The sequence below is a fragment of the Hemibagrus wyckioides genome, linkage group LG04 (assembly GCF_019097595.1).
Source record: "Hemibagrus wyckioides isolate EC202008001 linkage group LG04, SWU_Hwy_1.0, whole genome shotgun sequence".
In the NCBI taxonomy this organism is placed as follows: domain Eukaryota; kingdom Metazoa; phylum Chordata; class Actinopteri; order Siluriformes; family Bagridae; genus Hemibagrus; species Hemibagrus wyckioides.
In genome coordinates, this window is record NC_080713.1 from 19,775,019 (window position 1) to 19,796,461 (window position 21,443).

The 21,443-nt window shown below is 39.2% G+C and overlaps 1 protein-coding gene across 2 annotated transcripts in view; it reads left to right on the forward strand.

Annotated features, from left to right (window-relative positions):
* bmal2 (basic helix-loop-helix ARNT like 2) overlaps window positions 1–20,074 on the forward strand; it is a 28,860-nt gene extending 8,786 nt beyond the window's left edge. Inside the window, exons 2-17 of one of the 2 annotated variants that reach the window (XM_058388174.1) lie at window positions 5,507–5,633; window positions 5,924–5,977; window positions 6,119–6,160; window positions 7,483–7,640; window positions 7,732–7,811; window positions 8,465–8,557; window positions 8,694–8,811; window positions 8,940–9,086; window positions 11,179–11,419; window positions 12,905–13,011; window positions 13,273–13,423; window positions 13,520–13,587; window positions 15,588–15,702; window positions 15,796–15,883; window positions 15,999–16,098; window positions 16,359–20,074. In XM_058388174.1, coding sequence (XP_058244157.1) covers window positions 5,507–5,633; window positions 5,924–5,977; window positions 6,119–6,160; window positions 7,483–7,640; window positions 7,732–7,811; window positions 8,465–8,557; window positions 8,694–8,811; window positions 8,940–9,086; window positions 11,179–11,419; window positions 12,905–13,011; window positions 13,273–13,423; window positions 13,520–13,587; window positions 15,588–15,702; window positions 15,796–15,883; window positions 15,999–16,098; window positions 16,359–16,510 — 1,841 coding nt within the window. In that variant the 3' untranslated portion in view covers window positions 16,511–20,074. Of the gene's footprint in view, window positions 1–5,506; window positions 5,634–5,923; window positions 5,978–6,118; window positions 6,161–7,482; window positions 7,641–7,731; window positions 7,812–8,464; window positions 8,558–8,693; window positions 8,812–8,939; window positions 9,087–11,178; window positions 11,420–12,904; window positions 13,012–13,272; window positions 13,424–13,519; window positions 13,588–15,008; window positions 15,134–15,587; window positions 15,703–15,795; window positions 15,884–15,998; window positions 16,099–16,358 lie in introns of those variants that run through there. The other variant, XR_009204480.1, reaches the window with a different exon arrangement.
* Window positions 20,075–21,443: the final 1,369 nt, after the last annotated feature.

Consider the following 21,443-nt stretch of genomic DNA (forward strand, 5'->3'; position numbering starts at 1 on the left):
GTTTATGAATTAACTCTCTTTTGTCTCGCAAAGTAGATAAATCGTGGCCTTTTATGCTACGTACACACACACACCCAGCAACAAAGCAACCGGAGAACATTCATTTTCAATAGGGCTTTTCACACTGCACTTAACTCTGGCTTATCGTCACTCTAAACCCTGCTTATAACCCCAGGCAGAGGATTTCACTCATGTAAGTTAGAGGCAGTGCTAACACCACGTTTTATCCGAGTTTATGAAACCCTACTCCGAAACACTGCAGTGCCAAAAGTGTAACAACACTTAAGCAAGACATCTGAAACACACTAGTGTGTGCACCATAGCAATATATTAATATATGCTTGGTCAATTATCCAACAAAGTTAATAAGGACAAAGAATGATTAGAAAGCTGTAGAAGTTATTAATGCTTGCTAGGACAGAACAGCAGACCTTTTATTTATTTATTTACACTGGTGTATTAATCTGCATGCTGTATTTATCCAGTCACCAAGCCATGGTATTAGGAAGGTCCAGTGTGATAACCCCAGATTATAAATAAATGGTATCAATTGTTCACCCCAGGGAAAGTTCGAGCAGTGTGACCAGTGACACATGATAACCTATGACTGTTCAGGTTGTCTGGCATTTATAGCGACCCAGCGTCAACTGAAAAGCCCTTATGAGAGCTGGTGACATCTGGCAACATGAGCAACGTTAGGCAACCAGATGTGGCCGTGTCCAAGTAGAGAAAAGTTTAACGGCGTGCAAGTATGGAGTGACTTCAACACACCATGTCTCCTTCGTCTCACGTGATATGATGCACTGCTGAATTGTGTATATACAAACGCCAAATCTCACTCCAGAACATTTCATTTTAGCGGCAAGAAAACTGATTTATGTGTTAAGTGAAATCCTAATTGCGAAACCTGCTGATAAACATTACTGCCCTGGCAACCAGTAGTAGAAACTTCATACAACACCGACTGGCGACTTGCAGGGATAAAATCACTGTATGTGTGAACGTAGCCCGAAGGTCCAAATGCAGTGGTAGGTTTTCAGTAGAGATGCAGTAAATCTAGGACATTGAAACACCAATCAGCCATAACATTATGGCTGTAACGTTATTACGGTATTCACTGATAACTGTGGCCTCTTTCAGCAGGATAATGCGCCGTGCCACAAAGCAAAAATGGTTCAGGAATGGTTTGATGACAACAACGAGAGTGTTGACTTGGCCTCCAAATTCCCCAGATCTTAATCCAATCGTGCATCTGTGGGATGTGCTGAACAAACAAGTCAGATCCATGGAGGCCCCACCCCACAACTTGCAGGACTTGAAGGATCTGCTGCTAACGTCTTGGTGTCAGATACCACAGCACACCTTCAGGGATCTAGTGGAGTCCATGCCTTGATGGGTCAGAGCTGTTTTGGCAGCAAAAGGGGGACCAACACAACATGATATTAGGCAGGCAGTCATAATGTTATGGCTGATCAGTGTATTTGTCTCATAGGTCTAGGTGGAGAAAATGGGAGTAGATGCTCTTGATATATGCATTAATTTGTGTAATGTTTTAAAATGAAAGATGTTGTCTAAGTCTTGAAATTAGTTGGCCAAGTCCTTAAAGTTTAACCCTAATAATAAGCCTGATCTGCTGATAGTGATATGATTAGCCTTAGAATTCATTTGAATATCTGCTATTTCGAACATGCAGACCCAAGACGTATCTGCTTTTAAGGCTCCTTGGAAGTTTCATTGCGTGCATGAATACCGATGGTGATTTCAGTCTCTCTTTCTTTTCCAACACAATTTCCACCATGGCTTCCTTCCAACAGCAAAAATAGACACAGGAACACTCGCTATTTTAGTTCCAGCAGATTCCTTGTTTTCCTGGAAATGGTTTTACTTTTAAATGACTTTGACTCCTTCAAGTTCCAAGTTTCAGGTTTGTGTCATATGTACAGATGGAAGAGACAGTGAAGTGACAATACAATGCTTAAAGTGAAGCTCAGGCAAACCTCAGCAAATATAACATAAACAACAAAAAAGCAAAAGTAAGGATAATTAAGATGTAAGAATAGTGAGGCTTAATATTGTATATACATGAACACGTACAAATCTTACAGCTTGGGGGAGTGTGTTTGAAACGTGTGTGAAGTGTGAACAGATGAAATGCAGTATGTAGAGGATGGTTTGGGGAATATGTATCTCTCTGCCATGTAAAGGAAATTTGCAATTTCCAGTGTTTTGTCTAGTGGCTGCTTGAAATCAACCACAAATTAGTACACAAGATCACGACTAGGCATGTTTAGTTTAGTCAGACTGCCTTTAACTGCTACTGTTTTGCCAGACTGCTCTTTTATATCTTACTGCTATATGAGTAAAATGTCAATGTCCAGAGAGCTTGTAAGTTATTCTGAATTATGAGCCCTCTGTGTATTTTGTGACATCCCTCTTCATCCCTTGTGGATGCAGATTTCAACAACGGGAAACCAGGCAGTTGTGTAGCCTCCACTTCCTTTTTAGTAAACTTCCTTACTGAAAAGCATGGAGATGTGTGTGGAAGGCTGGTATTCAAGCTGTTTTTCTTTTGCTTACATTTATTTCTATTGTAATTTATTTCCCCGATTCCTTTTACAAATTTGGTCATTTGCCAATTTCCACCCATTAGCCAGTTCTCCTGGATCATACAGCAGACAGCTACAGTCCAGGCCGAGTGAAGGTTAACGCATACGTCCTCCAAGACACACGAAGCCATTGCATCTTTTCAAGCTGCTGCTCATGCTACGTTATTTGACAGCTGAACTTTTACAAAAAAATGCTAATTGCCCTCTTTCACATTTGAGCTCACAGATACTGGTTGATTTGTGTGTGCTCTTGTCCATGGGTGTGGCATCGTCACGATGGGTTAAGACCATTTCACGTTGCATACAGAGATGACCGCAGCATTATTAAAAGCTTAAATTAGTTTTATTTATAACATAAATGTAAGTTAAATTGAATTATGCTTACTATCCTATAGAAAGAGATTTGGATTTTTAGTAAGATGAGACCACCTTCTTCTGATTATTATTATTATTATTGAAGATGGTCAGTTATTGAATGGTCACAACTTCTGAATAGTTTCTTTATTTTTCAGTTTTGGTGGTAACTAAGTTAAGTTTTTTTTTAAGTTAAGTTGTCTTTGTAACATATACATTACAGCACAGTGAAATTCTTTCTTCGCATATCCCATCCTTGGAGGGTTGGGGTCAGAGCGCAGGGTCAGCCATGATACGGTGCCCCTGGAGCAGAGTGGGTTGGGGGCCTTGCTCAAGGGCCCAGTGGTGGTAGCTTGGTGGTGCTGGGGCTTGAACCCCGATCTTGACCCAGAGCCTTAACCACTAACTAGACTGCAAAATGATGTTATGTCACTTCTAGTACATAAACATGCAAAAGAGAAGCATCTCAATTCCGGAAGCGTTTAAGGGGGTTTTCACTGGCATTTTAGTCTACAAGACTATAGAGACTATATCTGTACTGCCTGTAGGAGATGGTGTGAGTTCAGTTGTACTTGAATTATGCTATGGTTCCTGTGTATGTGAACAGAACTTGTACTGCACTCGATCAGGAAGTAAAGTAACCTGTGCATGTGTTATAGATAATGATGACGTCAGTAGTTTTCACAACATGGATATCCTGTGTGGCAGGAGAATGTTGTGAGACACAGGATAGGTGAGATTCCACCACATAATAGCATAATAATAATAATAGTAATATATACACGGTGAGTTATGTGTTGTCTGTGCGTGTTTGTGATAAACAACGAGTCTGTAGACAAACTCTGGGAACAATTGCACTCTTAATTCAGACCATGGCTGATGTGCCCAGTATGAAAACCACCCAGGATTCAGAACTGTATCCACTACAGTACAAAATGCCACCATGTAAAGGGTTTTCACAGGACACTACACTTATTCTGTCTCCTTCTAGAGTTAGACAGCACTGGACAAAAGTCTTACAATGCACAGAAATGCTGTAAAGGCTGTGAATGCCTTCAAAAATTACATTTCTCCAAACAATATAAAGAGAAAAAAACAGTAATAAACTAAACTAAGGCAGTGTTTTTGTATAAATATCAGTTTTCTCGTGCAAATTGGGGGAATAAGCTGCTAAGCCTTACTGACAGTCTTGTCCTGGTTCTTTTGGAGAATTTGAATATCACACTTTGTTTTTGGTTTTTGTTTCTTTAACATGTGAAAAGTGCTCTTTTGCACTAATTTTGCTTTCTTTTAATGAAATGTGAACATGAAATTAAATTGAAACAATCCAATTTTATGATAAAGTACTATGGGAAAGTAATGTTCGGGACTATAAATCATTTTTGTTCTGTCTCAGTTATGCAGAAGTTAGAAAATAAACAAAATTTCTATTTAAAAAAAGTCATAGGGTGCTTAAACAAAGTCTTTTGCTCAGTTTTCTAAATGCCAAACACTTTTACTCTTCAGAATCAGGCCTGATTTCATCTGAGATCTGCAGAGTTTGGCACTGTGAAGAGGAAAATGATGCCAGATGAATAAACCAGAGATGAATTTCTGACATGTCCAAACATTTTCTTGGCAGTTTTCAGAACGTAGGAAGTCTCAGCAGCAGATTACTTAACGTTTAGAATGAACTTTCGGGAAATCGAGTCACCAGAAATATCCACCACGCTCCAATGATCCACCAAGCCTGAGTGAAAAGTGGTTCCAGGCTTCTAACTATTGGGAAATTTTCAGTGAAGACAGCTCTCCTTAATTCAGTTTCACAGACGGTGTTAGCACGTCATGGTGCCTCAACGAGCTCCTTTGATTGGCCGAAGGTCCTCTGATATCTGAACAGAGATATGCAGTGCAAAAGTGAGAGCGTGAGAAACAGAGTGAACAGCATTTGAGTCTTGTAGCAGCAGATTAAAGTTATGGTTCTGTGAATCAGTGTGTTAATTGATGTATGCAGTTACACACCTGTAGAATTCACCTGACTTCACATACTGCTGTGCAAAATTTGTCTGCCTTCATGTTTGTCCTTTTAGGGCGTGTTGCTTCATATTCACGGCTCTAGCAAAAATGTGATTTGCAGAACAGGCTTTGTGCTCCAGTTTGAGTGAGTTTGATAAGGGCCAAATTGTGATGGCTAGACGACTGGATCAGAGTATCCCCATCTGCATGTGCATCACTTACCAGGGGAACACAAGGCACCAGGATGCACTATGGGAAGAAGGCAAGCCGGCTGAGACAGTGTCATGCTTTTGGGCAATGTTTTGCTGGGAAACCTTGGGTCCTGCCATCCATGTGGATGTTACTTTGACACGTACCACCTACCTAAGCATTGTTACAGACCATGTACACCCTTTCATGGAAACGGTACTCCCTGATGACTGTGGTCTCTTTCAGCAGGATAAGGCGCCATTATGTATCTGTTCTATAATAATGTGTTTCAGCATTCTTCATTGAATTTCAGTGTCCTCACTCTGTATTAAAGCTAAAATTTTACTGCTTGTATGTTACAGGAGATGTGTTGGAGGAGGGTCTTCAGAGTCGATCTCTCTCAGTTTCCAGTTTGGTGACCCCCACTTCAGCTGCTGGCTCGGCATCCGGCATGGAGCTGACCAGGAAACGCAAGGGCAGCACCGACAAGTGAGTGTGTGTGCGCGTGTGCACCTCTATGTGCGCAAGAGTGTGTGTGTTTGTGTGTTTTGCTAATACTTCTCTATCTGTAAAGATGAAATGAGGTGGAATGTGTATTCTTAGTAAAAACATACACAGAACTACTTTCTTATGTAGTTAGTCATAGTCCAGCATTTTCGTCCATTATGAGTTTTGTGAATGAGTGCAGAATGAAAAGCGTGTCTGTTTTATGTTAAATAAAGACAGAAGGCTAACTGTTCGTCTAGTTTGTGTTGATCACTGAGCCACTTTGTGTCCAGGGAAACAAAATCGGTGTCCGTGCTGGATGAAGACATGGAGGATGATCAGGAAAGGTGTGGCGCGCTCTCTCTCTCTCTCTCTCTCTCTTTTATATATATATGTATGTATGTATATATATATATATTTTTATATATATATATATTCTCTCTCTCTCTCTTCTTCTCTCTAATTACATTCTAATGTGTTTGTTTTAGGTCAGAAGGGGATGATCCACATGTGAAAATTAAGTGTTTCAGGTACTGAAGAAATTTTATTAATTTTTCTCCACTTACATTATATTGTGACCTCTACGAAGATACCTTTAGACACAAAAATAAGTTTTGTATTTGGTTTTAAAATTATTTTCAGGTAACATTTTTTTAAATGCCTAAGGAAATGTGGAAGTTTTATATTCATATAAAATCTGCAACACCAATCTTCACACACACTGTACTTTCCAACAAGTCCCTGTCTTGTGTCTGAGTCATGTGAGTGTGATGTATTCAGTAAAACCGTTGCTTGGAATGGGCGAGTGGGGATTAAATGTGATCTCACTTATCGAGTTTCGAGACACTTCTGTCAGTTAAAATTAAGGTGTAAATAAAGCCATCATTTTAGGACATATTTCACAAGTGAGATCTTTTCCTTTACATTACGTCATACAGCATGTGTTCCATCAGCACTGGTGCCTTTAAAGATACAGTGTGTAGGAGTTTTTTGGCGGCATTATATTTTTAGCTTGCCTGTTCATGTAAGTTTTCTATATATCCAAAATAATTGCTTGAATATTTGTAGGATTTATATGGAATTATCACTGCAACCAGCAAACCGATTAGTTTCCAAACAGGGTCAAGAACACAGCAAGGTCAAAAGTGTGAAATATTTTTTCTCATCTGTAGGGTGTATTTTATAAGCGGTGTATCCTATAAAGCAGTCAGCACCTGTTTCTGTTATTGGGGCCATGGCATGGTGTGACATTTTCAGTCTGTTCATCTTAACCTTCAGATGAAGAGTGGGGTCATGCTGTCTCATGCATTTTGGTGACTCAAAGAAATAGCTGCTAATTTATCAGTTGGTGGCATCAGTTGGTGCGGTTTCCCACTCTGAGTAGCACATAAGGCTAATGGACACCTACAGACTGGCATTGTTCAGCACATTTAAGAAGTGTATTATGGTCTCTGAAGGCCAGGAGAATTGGACATTATGGTGGCTTTTAGGCAGAGGATAGAAGTATAGAGCAGAGAGGGAGACAGAATGGCTCCACTTGTTGATGGTCATTTGCTACACTGTGTGAAGTGCTTTTAGAGGAAGTCAAAGTCTGGTGCACTTAGACCAACCAGTACCACCACCACCCCCGCTCTACACACACATGCACACACTTCCCACAATTTTTGTTATTTTTGCATTTGGTGCACTTTTAGCCCATGCATCAAAAAGCCCATGATTTTGGAGAAGTTTCTTTTCACACTTTTAGAAATGTGAAACAAGATCTATAGTTAGAGTTCATATAATGCGCATTTGTATCATTTGAGAAGTGTGACTTAAGATCTTGTGTGCCATTTTGATGATACATCCACAGGGAACCTCACAGCCAAATCGAGAAACGGAGGCGGGACAAGATGAATAACCTGATCGACGAGCTGTCGGCCATGATTCCCACGTGTAACCCCATGTCCCGCAAGCTCGACAAACTCACTGTGCTGCGTATGGCTGTGCAACACCTCAAATCCCTCAAAGGTGAATTTTTTTTTCTTAAGATTGACGTTTCTCTTCATGCCTTAAATAGTAGTACATCATTTCCTGACTGTAGCTTTTCTTGTTTGGACAGGTGCAACCAGCTCCTTTGCCGAAGCCAACTACAAGCCTTCATTCCTTCCTGATGATGAACTCAAGCACCTTGTTCTCAGGGTAACCTTGTGACATGTAAAGCATTGGGTCAAGAGTGATACCTACCTGCTTTAATGCATTACTGAAGCTACTCCATCGTATGAGGCCATAGATATCCATGGGAGCAGAATTGCCCATATTCTCTAGCTGGGAGAGATTACATAGTTTCTCTTTCCTGTCAATCACAGTGACACTAGGTCTGAGCACAGACGTCTGAGCTCATGTATGTGGAAAAGATGCTTTCCCATGAGTGTATCATTCTGCCCTTTGACTCAAAATGACAAGAAAAGATAAAGTTGGCTGACTTCATGTGTCTCAGAATAAGAACACATCAGCCTTCAGTCTGCCTGGTTGGTAGATAAATGCCAGAGGGAAGACAAAAACCTGGAAAACAAATGACTTTTAAAAGTTTCAGTAAATCAAATTTATGTGCAGCAAACTAAATAATAGACCTCATTCACATCTCAGGTGAACCCATGTGGGATTAAGACTATAAGGTTAAGAAGCTATAATTTAGAGAGAGATACATATAACTCTGAACTACAAAATTGTTTAAGTTCCTGACCACCTTTGTGTACAGAAAGATGTGTTGGAGTTAAAGAGGTCCTCTGTAGTCCAGCTGTTCTTAGTATGTTTTTCATTCCACTGACCTTTGTGCTCTCCGTGTTGCCTAGGCTGCGGATGGATTCCTGTTTGTGGTTGGATGTGACAGAGGGAAGATAGTATTTGTTTCAGAGTCTGTTTCGAAGATTCTGAACTACACTCGGGTGAGCGTATTTTTATTATTCACCATTAGAAAATGGTCCTGGCTCACGACTAGCTGGTAAACCAGTTCAGTACCATTTCTGAATTGCAGGACATTCATCACACATTTATGGCTCATTTTACTGTTTTGCTTCCTAGCCAGAGCTGATAGGCCAGAGTTTGTTTGATTATGTTCATCCAAAGGACATAGGAAAAGTAAAGGAGCAGCTCTCAGCCTCTGAACTGTACCCACGGGAACGCCTTATAGACGCCAAAAGTAAACACTTTAAAATGATCAAAAGTCCTCATTCGAGGACATTGTATACAATTCCAAGTGTACCATTTAATGTGTCTATTGAATGTAACGTTAGTGTATGCGATTCCTCCATGCACATGTGTGTGTAGCGGGACTCCAGGTGCAAGCTGACCTGCCTGTAGGAGCCACTCGACTCTGTTCAGGAGCCCGCCGCTCTTTTTTCTGCCGAATGAAGTGCAACAAAGTCGCTGTTAAAGAGGAAAAGGACTTCCAGGCCAGCTCATCAAAAAAGAAAGGTAAGCAGCACAAACCGGTGCATCGTGCATATCCTGGTGTTCATTTCAGCTGTCCTAAAATGCTCTAAAATCTTTGTCAAAATTCAGAGCTGGCAGAAGCACTTACAGATTCCTATACAATCAACAAAAGCTGTGTCTGAATTTCCCTACTAACCTAATATATAGTAAAAGGCAGTGAGCCGAAGGAGTGATGTTTCCATATTCTCAGTATTAATAAAACAGTAGGTGAAAAATACCCTGATGACCTACTGCTTCCCCTGAGATTCTACAGAATAGAACCAGTGGACCCTGTACTATCCCATAAGTCACTGGGACTGACATGGAAGAGCTGTCAGAATAAAAAAATGGCTGAAGTCAGTGCTTTTAAACCGTAAATGCTTTAGGTATTAAACATTTGTTCCTTGTGGTTGAACTATACGTGTTTAACAAGTTTTGTGTTTTCTGATGTCAGTGCTTTAACCTACCGCAATGATGTAGCATTAGAAAAAGCCACAAGATTTCAGCTGACGACTCTTTCACAAGATACTCAACCACATGTTCACATACTTGTTATACATCCAATAAGTTCACTTTATCTATAGCTGTAAATGATGTCAAAGTTCTTCTGGCTCATGGTGCAGCACCAGATATCACAAACAAACACAGAGCACACCAAGCACCGCTTCAGGTGAGGTTTTCATTTGCTAGAACTAAATCCAAATTAACTTTACAGAAACATCCACCAGTAGCAAGCAGAGAGAGACAAAAGAGGTGTTTTGTATGCATGCACACACACACACACACACACACACACACACACACACACAGAGGCACACTGAAGTACAGAAGTCCTTAATGTCCCATTAATCTATACATGGGGAGATTAACACTTTGTAAGAAAATTACTCCTATATATACACAAGATAAGCCTTTGACAACAGAGGAAGACATTGAAATTATTCTCATGGCCAGATCAGGAAGCTGACCCAAGGTTGCCTTGTACAGCTGGAAATGCTTCTTCCCACAGGCTGTTTGATCCCTCAACCAGGATAATAGCTGGATCCTGGATGTTTTTCTGGACACACCTACTCAGCACACAGCACCTCAACCTGACTTTTTTTTTTTTTATGCACAGCATAACTGTACACATGTGCAAATCTGTACTTTATTCAGTGGTCATGCTCTTCTACCACTGATCTGCATTCAAATATAATTTTTTAGGTTTTTTCATATATTTCTAATTAATTCTATTTTTAATTATAATGTGACATTCTATTAGTATTTTTTATTTTATTTTACACATTTAATGTTTTTTTTTAGTTATTTTTATTTAGTTATTTTTATTTAGTTATTTTTCTAATTTTATTTTTTATGTTTGTGTATTTTATGTTCATATCATTTATTTTATTTTATTCTTATTGATCCTGTTGTTTACTACATCATACGGCTGTTGTGTGAATTTTGTCATCATGCGTATGATTTTGTAAAATTTTGAATTTAGTTTGATTTTGATAAACTCATTTGTTTTTTATAAAAGGTTAGATTTTGCCAAAAAATCTTCTCTTTATATGGAGAGCTTTGGGACACTCTGTATTTCTATTTCCTCATTGTTCGCACATTATTTATCCTTTATTGAGGTCCAAAGGGTTAAATTCTATAATTGCCCTTGGCTTTAGGGGTAATAATCAGAAGTTATTATTTAATCAGAAATAGTGTTCACAGTAACAGTACAGATGAGGCTAGATTGCGTAACAAGTTCATGTGCTTTCCCTTGTATCCCAAATATATTTCAATACGTCATGGTGTTTGCTCACAGCGTCAGATTATTTGGGTGACATGAAGGTACTGTATCTGGAGTAAGATTTTGGGTGATGTTATCTATACAGGTTTCAGAGAATGTTTTACTATTTTACTGTCACAGCATGCTGTCATAGTTGTTTATTACTGCACCCCTAGGCAAATTTCACAGTGCATTTCTGTCAAAGCTCAGGGTGTGGGGGGAAAAAAAACACCCCACAACACAAGACGCTGCACGGCAATAAAGTGAATCAAATTTACTTTATCCACACGTGAATACGTTGGTATTGAGCTCTGTTAACACAACTTGTTACAGAATCGCAGCGTTATTGCACCGTGCACTGCACCGGCTATATGCGCACTTGGCCCACCAGTCAGCTCGGAGCAGAGGGAGAGGCTGAGGCCGATAAGGAGAGCTCACACTTCAGCTGCCTTGTAGCCGTGGGCCGCGTGCACCCTCATACCATCCCCCAGGCCAACGGAGAGGTCAAGGTCAAGCCCACAGAGTTCATCACTCGCTGTGCCATGGATGGCAAATTCACATTTGTGGATCAACGGTATGTAAATTTAAAGGCATGTTTAAAGGTAGCTATTATGGTGTAACAGCAAAAATCACCACAGGACATCATATCACACGAAGTTCTTGCGATTATTTTTTTTTACATTCTTCCTGAATCTGTAGTGCATATCTGCAGCCTTTTTATTATATGCATTGGAAAGTTGATACATATGCAGCTTTTTGTGATGCTTAAAATGAAACCAAGATAAATCATGTTAAATATAATGTGATAAAGTGTAAAATAGAAATGTTTAAAAAGACCCATGCTGAAGCCATGCTTAAAAAAGCATGTACAAGAGCTCACTGATCACAAGAGGGGTACCAAAGATTAAAAAAAAAAAAACATCGGATGTACTATAGGACACTGTGATCATGGCCATCATCATGATCATTCAGACACAATGGGGAACTGCAGTGCATAGATGACCAAAATAGCTGAAAAGACATGAAGAGTGCCTCATAGAGCCTACCAAGAGATCCTACAGCAACAATAAAAGATCTAGCAAGCACATGTCACACACATGCATGTAACAGTCTCTTGTGTTCTTCACATGACTGGGTTATGGAGTAGGATGAAGCGATGGAATCCCCTAAATCGCCTCCAGATCCTTGGCAAAATGAGTTATGGTCTAATGAGACCATGGTTGAATGTATTTGGTCTTAAGTATAAAAGATGGTGAAGCATGGTGGTGGCAGCATCATGCTTATGTGGCTGCTTCTCCTTGTGACTGATGCTCTAGTCTTTAGTCTAAGTTGAAGCTCAGTGTTTAAGGTGTTGGAGTACTGATCGGAATGTTGTGAGTTCGACTCCCAGGACCACCAAGTTGGCACTTCTGTCTATGTAGAGTCATGGATAACTCCAAACACCAGACTATTTTGCAACAAAACCTGCAGGCTTGTGTGAGATAGCTGATGGTTTCACTTTTCAGCATGACTAATAGCACAAATCCAAGTGAACAAAAGGAAAGATGATGATCAGCATGTTTGGAATTGCCCAGTCAGAGCCCAGATCTAAAACCTGTTGAAAAACCTCTGGAACAAGTTGAAGACCACTATGCACAAGAGATCCCCTTGTAACGGATCTGGAGCATTTTTGCAAGAAAGATCAGAATAAAATGGTCAAATCTAGAAGTTGGTAGACCCCAAAAAAGCTCTGAGTGCTTTATTACAAGCAAAAGGTGCTTTAACAAAGTAATAGTAAAGGATGTGTGCAACCAGGCTATTTTCTCCTTAATTCCCCCCCAAAAATGTTTCTCTTTGTTTTAGAAAAAGATCTGATGTGATGTATCTTGGTTTAAATTTTTTATTTTTTTTTTTAAATCTCTGAAATCTTTGTATTTTAACAGATGAACATGTATGCATAGCCTTTTTTATCTCTACTGGAAATGTACTGAAATTTTTTGGATTGTTATTGATTTTATTTTATCCTAAGGACCCAAAATATCAGAGTTAATAACATTTTATTTGTTTTTAATGTTTGCAGAGCCACCACTGTACTTGGATATCTACCACAGGAGCTGCTAGGCACTTCCTGCTATGAATATTTTCATCAAGACGATTTGCCTCATTTAGCAGACAGACACCGAAAAGGTGACATCAGTGCAGCGCTGAGCCGACTCGGCTTTTGTTAAAGTGTTCTGTTAATTCTGTAAGAAACACGGTGTCAGATAATTAGCGGAAGCTAAACTAAAATCTAATCAGATTATTGTTCTTCCTCTAATGCTAATTGACCAGGCTAACAGAGAAATTTCACAGAAAAGTTATTGCATAGCTAAAATCTCACATCATAGAGCTGTTCTCTGTCAGTGTTTCAGTAGTATTACTCATCTCATTTTTCTGTTCTATTTTTAGTGTTGAGAAGTAAAGAAAAGATCGAGACAAACTGCTACAAGTTCAAAACGAAATACGGCTCTTTTGTCACCTTGCAAAGTCAGTGGTTTAGTTTTATAAATCCCTGGACCAAAGAAGTAGAATATATAGTGTCAACAAACACAGTCATATCGTGAGTACAGCTGTCTCCTCCATATTTGTGAAGAATATTTAAACAGGCACATGATGGAAAACGTTTGTTGTGATACTCTTGTGTTGCCTGATGCAGTGATACGAGCAATTCCAGCGGATCAGGGGACAAGTCAGAACAGCCAATAGATTCCAAAGCTTCCGAAGGTGAGGGCCTTCATTGCTTTTTGAGCTTTTGTAAACACTGATATTGTTTATCATTCTATAAATAGAAAGAATTGCTTATCGTGGAGTATATAGACCTTAGTAGTTATGATCATACTGGCGGTGTGATATGAACTGTATGTAACATTCAGTTCCACATTTATATTATTAGATAACTGTTAGATCTGACTTGGGGTTTAAACCTCATGCTTCCACACAATACGATATGATTTTGATTCATAATGAAACACTTGGATATTTGGTGATATCACTGAATATTCAACGATGTGATAAGATTTTGTTTCCCAAGGCAAATGTTTGATATTTGTTGGTATCACTGAATATTGCTACTATGTGATATATGGTTTCGAGTTATGACCAGATCATCCGTTTAATATAGGAAATACACCGATCAGGCATAACATTATGAGCACTGAGAGGTGATGTGAATAAGACTGATTATTTCCTCATCATGGCACCTGTTAGTGGGTGGGATATATTAGGCAGCAAGTGAACATTTTGTCCTCAAAGTTGATGTGTTCAGCAGGAAAAATGGGCAAGCGTAAGGATTTGGAGAGTTTGACACATTGTGATGGCTAGACAACTGGATCAGAGCATCTCCAAAACTGCAGCTCTTGTGGGGTGTTCCCGGGCTGCAGTGGTCAGTATCTATAAAAAGTGGTCCAAGGAAGGAACAGTGGTGAACTGGCGACAGGATCATGGGCGGCCAAGGGTCAATGATGCACGTGGGGCGCGAAGGCTGGCCCGTGTGATCCGATCCAACGGACGAGCTACTGTTGCACAAATTGCTGAAGAAGTTAATGCTGATTCTGATAGAAAGGTGTCAGAATACACAGTGCATGATGGGTCAGGGCTGTTTTGGCAACAAAAGGGGGACCAACACAATATTAGGCAGATGGTCATAATGTTATGCCTGGTCGGTGTTTTTTTTACACACTAGTTGCCTGTATGTTTTTGATAATAATGAATTATAATCAATAATAATCTACATACGATTTGTTGCTTTGAGTTGTTTCCTTTCACATTATCTGATTGATACACTCCTTGCTCTGATGGTACGATCTGATTGGTTGAAAGGTTCTCTAGGTGTGTTGGATCTGATAACAGCATTTTTTTTTTCCCCCCACTAAATCTATCTAATTTATATTCATTTTAAGTAACACCATTGAGCTCGTTCCTTCGTGCTGATTTTAATAATCAACAATGCTTTAACAAATATGCATTAGAAAAAGACATATATTATACACACATTATAATGGTTCTTCTTCTTACTCTCCCTCCTCTTATTATTAAAACAAATTATGTTATGACCTTTAAATAATGTTTTATAGCAAATGTCTAGATCCAGGATCTAGACCCTTCTGTGGTATTATTTTTCTACATTTAATCATTCTCGCCGCTAGATGGCGGACAAACACAATACAAGTTCATCTGTTGGAGAAATTTCCCTCTGAAGGCTGAGTGCAAAGATTGGACTGTAAAATACTTTTTCCACAGAAGGTTGGAACAACATCTATATATTTAATTTGTAAGTAAAGTGATGAAGGTGTTCAAAGACTATAATCTCAATCGGGTTTTTCTTTTTCTATCTGTCTGTCTATCTATCTCTCTTTATTTTTTTTTTATTTATTTATTTTTTTAATAAAACTTGAATATGATAGGCTGTTATGCTGAGGAGCCCAACAGACTAGCTGCTACTTTACAGACTCGGCGAAATGTATTTTATTCACAAAATTGCGATACATAGCAACATGGCACTTTTTGGGCCATGGTGTTTGAGGTTTCATTGTTTTATTGCCCTTGTTTAATTTGTAAACCGTAGTAAACAATATAAAATTTGAGGTGGTGGATTATCACACACGTTACCAAATCAAGGGTGCGATTTGGTTGCAGTAGATCATCAGAACACCGTCCCTTCTGTGTTTTATTGCCTAAGTTTTGGTCCTCTTATAGTAAATTCCTTGTTGTATTTTCCTTTTCAGAGGATGCGAAGAAATCCCTCCCCATCATCCCAGGTATCTCGAATGCATCAGGCACCATGATTTATGCTGGAAGCATCGGAACACAAATAGCTAATGAGTTGCTGGATTTTAACAGGTAAGACTTCTACCGAATATTAGAGAATGTCTCTTGGAATGGAAGTTATTGAAAGTGCTGAAATATGGAATGTACTCTTGACCATCTTCACAGGATGAACTCTTCCCCATCTAGTGGCAATGCCAGCCCCTTCAGTCTGCTGCAGGACAAATCTCCACTGGTTCTCACTCAAGCCAGCAATGTGAGTCACTCTGATGGGGGCGTGTGTGTGCGTGTGTGTGCGTGTGTGTGTGTGTGCGCAAAATAGGGTTTTGCTGACTTTTTTTTTTGTGTGTGTGTGTGTGTGTGTTTTCTAGGTGCCAAACGGGGAGGTGACAGAAACACATGTGCCCAGCAAGTCCAGCTCAGAGGATGACTCGCGAAGTGGACCCTTTACCGGCAGTGAAAATGTCATGGGTACCTGCTACACTTTCACTTCAAGGCAGAATAGTCTGAATTCAATCTTGAAACACTGGTATTTAGCACAGCTGGCTGAATACAGCTGATCTAGTATGCTGCCTGAATCTGATCATTTATTAATGAACTAAATCAGATTGTTTAAAGAAAGTAATGATCGATTCCTCACACCCTGTGTTCCTGGGAAAGGCTATGGATCTACCAGAATAAAATGGTTCCTTAAGTGATTTTTCCATTGTGTTCCTTTTTCCCTGCTGCAGAGGGACCGTCTCAGTTGGATCTTGAAGGGGTTCCAGGGCTAGGAAGTCTAAGCAGCGACGAAGCCGCCATGGCAGTCATAATGAGCCTGCTGGAAACTGACGCCAACCTGGGAGAGGGTGTGAACTTTGACGAGATGCGCTGGTCTCTCTAACTTGTCCTTCCTTGAGTTTTATTACGATTTTTTTTTTGTTTTTTTGTAAACACCTTTTTATTCCTTGGTGGATATTTAGTTTTTAAACACACTTTGTATCCCTGGGCCCAAGATCATCCGCATCATGTCTTCGAACAATTTTGAATTGGCTGTGCGAGTCCTCTGACGTTCCCTCAGTGCAAGAGAAGTAGAGATGAGTGCAGGAAGAGAGTCATGGGTTTATACCTTTATCCTGTGTTCCCGGTGTATTATCTTCCAGAAGAATGAAGAGCAGAAGAGTCTGCATGCAAAGAAACTGCGTATCTTAAGCAATGACCAGATTTTTATTGGTCTTCAGCTGAGAGGAGATGAATCGGCTGTGTGTTCCTATGCTGAGTGCAGCATGTTTTCGTCAAGCCATAAAACATGTTCCCAAATAGTTAGCTTTCAGTTAACAAACACAAAATGGACCTTTTACAGGATTCCTCCATCCTTACAGGACTGAAACCTGATAGTTATTATTCTCTTAGCTTTTGAACCCAAGCATCATGGAGGTAAAGAGGCAGGTTTGTGGTCATTTGTCAAGCAAAATGTTCTGAGTGAATCATACAGAAGCCCTGAAATGCAAATAAATACAAGTGCCATGTCATTATTGAATTAATTAATACCTAATTATTTCACTTGTCATTGAGTTATTTTAACATATTACCCCCTTCAACAATATATCAATACGATTAATTTACTGAATGTCATACAGCAGTCAGATCTCCTCTATTAATTTGGCAAGCGCCATTGTGAGGTCTTTCTATTTTGTATAACAGCACAGCACTGGTATATTTCACTGTTTCTATCACCCTGCTTGTCTAAATTTGCCACGTGAAATTCCCTGTGGCTGAATCACAGTCGTCCTGATATTCAATATAACAACATTCTAGCTTCATTATTTCAACAGAATAAAGAACAAACCTTATTTTAAAGACATTGTTATTTTGACTTATTATCGTCATTATGCTAATCATTTTTAGTGTGGTGTTTGGATATATTTTTTTTTATTTACATATTTTTATTTTTTCCTTATTTTTATTTAATTATTCTGCTTTAATCACTCATTATTTTCAGTTATTTTTGTCATATTATTTCTTCACACACACACAAACCCACAAGCTCTAAACAGATTATGGGGTATGTGTGAAAAAAATATTAAAAAGGTTTGTTTATTAAATATCGGCATGTGATACTTATACCTTGTGCTGTTAGTATTGCTTTAGTAGGATTAAGCGAACATGTGCACATTGAATAATTTACGTAAGTGCTTTCAGGTATGCTAAAGCAAACACTGCTAGTCAAACAGAAGAGCAGTAGGAGTCGAAGTAATACGTTATTATGCTGTTGTTTCAAGATATTATCTTGTTAAGTTGAAATAACAAGGTATTCATTTAACATAATGACATAGCATGTTAACATTTATTTTTCACAGCTCGTGGTTCAGGGCTTCTAAAGAAATTGGCATGTGGGGCTATTTTTGCTCTCGGAGATGATGATGATGATGATGATTGTTTGCTTGTGTTTCATTTGACCTTGATTCAACCTCGATCCACTTCTTAATGATGCTTAGATGGAGTGAAAAGCTAGCTGAGTGGATCTAAGCTGAGTAGAACAGTGAAGGAGCCATATTACAACCTCCCTTTTTCAGGAAGTTTCCTCTGATAAGCTATACATCATATGTCACCATAAAGCTTTGAAAACATGAAGATATTTATTGTTTTATCCGAATGAATCCAGAACTCTCAGGGAGCAAATGGCTGGGAAGTCGCCGCCCCCCCCCCCCCCCACACACACACACACACACAAACACACACACACACTCATCTTGTGTAATTTTCACCTATTGGTCTTTTGACTTCCACTGGTGCACCAGGTTAGTGTATAGATTCTCTTCATGCTTCATACATTTGCTAATTATTGCTTTTTTGTTTCTTTGTTTAAAAAAAACCACTCACAGGAATCTTTTATTTGCAAAGAAAGCTTGTTGAAAGCACATTGAGCACATTTATAAACCTCAGAAGGCAGACTTTCTTCTCCCCGCTCTAAGCTTTCCAACATTGCTCCCTTTTGGACACAGTGAATTTCTAGACACTCTTCTGTACATGTAGCCGAATGTGACGAGTTAATTATGTGACAATGAGCCATTATTAGTTAGCTGTTATTCCTGTCAAGTTTGGTTTGATAAACAATTTAGAAAAATCTTCTTTTCAAGTATTAATGGTGACATATTAAATACAACAGCTGTTCAGATACGATATTAAACAATGTAAAGGGTCTAATGGCCTTATTTAAGGGCACTTTTGTTTGATTCTGTGTACCGATATACCAAAGTTGTTTAATCTGACAGGTTCTTGATTGCTGTGTATCGTCTTGTAACTGCTTTATCAGTATTTGTTTCAAACAGATTGTACAAAATCTAATCCTTCGTACTGAACATTAGATACACCGCCTAGACTAGTACTTGAAGGTCCTGTTCCATTTCCACTCTAAGGTTACATGGCCACTGTAGGTTCTCCTCTAGGAGAACAGATATGACCACCATGCCTGACGCCATGACTTTTTAACACATAAACAGATGATTATCACAGAACACCTTTCCCTGTGATATTTGGTGGAATATGGAGGCTTGCCATGACACCCATTGAGGGTTTGGTTTGGTTAGTTGGGGGCCTTAAGCACAGGACAGCTGTTTCCTCGACCCACACAGTGAGCTGTGACAGATGTGCCATATGTGAACGGCGAAAATTAATTTGTCTAAGAGTTGCTTTCTTCTTCTTCTTTTTTTTTTAGTATCTACGTACTGTATGCATTCACCCCCTAGCATAGGGTCACTGTCTTTCTGTTTAAATACGTGCTATAAGCACTGGCACTAAGCAAAAAAAATTAAGAGTACTGTACTTAGTGTAGAACCACAGCCATTACACCTACTACTACTACTACTACTACTACTACTACTTCAGTCACTAGTTTCAGTTTATATTCAAGTAGCCTGCATAGAAATATGCTAGATATATGTTGTTGAACTTCTAGTGATATTCATGCATGCTGGCCTTTTTGTGTTTATTTTTGCTTGGGGTTTTTTTTACTGCATTTTTTGTTAGTATTGGATAAAGGTAATGTTTTGCCTTATGTCATGGACTCGAACGTTTTTGTCATTCTGATGTTTCTTCCTTGCTTATGTCTTGGAGAGTGGTGATTAGTTCACTGAAGACTGTTCCACTGGGGACACTCGTAGTTCCTCCAGTTCCTCCTTCCATGAACTTCTTGCGAGCAGAATGTGCATGGACGTGAGACATGAATCACGCCGTACAATTCTCTGAAAAATAAAAGAAAAGGCTGTCGGAAAAGAAAAGGATTTCATCAAGACCACATTCAAATCATCGTCGTCACCATCTTCCTGTGTTTTCTAAGACACTTGAGTTGTTTGATGCCATGGCTGCTGCTGTGAACAGGCCTGGTTCATGACAGAGAAAGCTGTCTCTATCTAGGCTATCATGTACAAATTGACTTAAATAAATATTAGTTTAATTTACATTTGAATCATCTTTCTCATGGAGTTTATTTTAAAGATGTGTTTTCTCTACTTAACAGCAACATGTTAAATGTATCTGCATTTTTTGTGGGGGATCCTGAGCCTGTCCTGGCAACCCACCTTGAATGGGATGCCAGCGCCATACATACACACATTCACACACTTGGCAATGCTTCATAAGGAGTCTTTCCTTCATTAACCAAGCAAATTACCCACTGTCTGAAATTTCAGGATGTCAAAACTGGAATTAATTTGAAATGATTTTTTCTGAGCAATGTAAACTACAGCCACGAAAGGGCAGCTCTGTATTGTTTGTGTCTGACATGAGGAGAACATGTGGAAATCCACTTGGATAGTAACCTGGTTGAATTGGGGACCCTGGAGTTGCAAGTTTGTTTCTTTTCTTACACAAAGCCTTATCTTGTACAAAAAAGAAAAGCCTTTTCTTATACAAGTTTTCTAACCTGGTATGGTGCTAGTGCTTGCGGTTTATGAATATGAGAACAGTGCTTGCTGATAAACCCACATACAAGATCATATTATTCAGCAGTATACTTCCTCCTACCTGTCCTGAATACTGGCTTTTCTTAACAGGATATGGCAACATTCTATTATTATTTGGATATTATATTATAAAATTACAGAGAGAAATCGGAGAAATGGAAATATAGAAAGCTTGCCAGAGAGGTTCTCGTGTTATTATACACTATATTTCCAAGTGTTTGTTGACACCTTTACCATCATACCCACATGTGGGCCTTCCGCAACCTTCATATTGTGTAGCGTTGCAGTTTCCATTCACTGGAACTAAGAGCCCCAGACGTGTTCCAGCATGATGATGCCTCTGTGAAAAATGTGATGGTTTGTGTGGAAATGATGGCCTTTGGGATGAATTAGAACACCAACATCAGTGTCTGATCTCACTAAAGCTCTTGTGGCTGAATAGGCTCAAATCTCACCAATCATGCTCTAAAATCTTCTGGAATGTTTGTCCAGAATAATGGAGGTTATTATGGGATTTGGAATGAGATCAGAAAGCACATATGAGTGTGACGGTCAGCTGCCTACAAACTGTCGGCCATGTAATGAAATTAATATTACTTGCCATGATGTGAGAAGGAGGTTTTTAATTTTACTCAGTCAGATGTGGAGCTCGCAGGATAAAGAAAGACAACATTTATGTAGTTAAATGAATACAGTGATGTGTTCAGTGTTCATTCATCCTTGTATGCTGTAGTACCATAGTAACTGTCTGTTTAGGATCACAGTGGTTTTAATTAGGTATATACACTATATTGCCAAAAGTTTTGGGACACCCCTCCAAATCATTGAATTCAGGAGTTGTGCTTGGCCCCTTAGTTCCAGTGAAAGGAACTC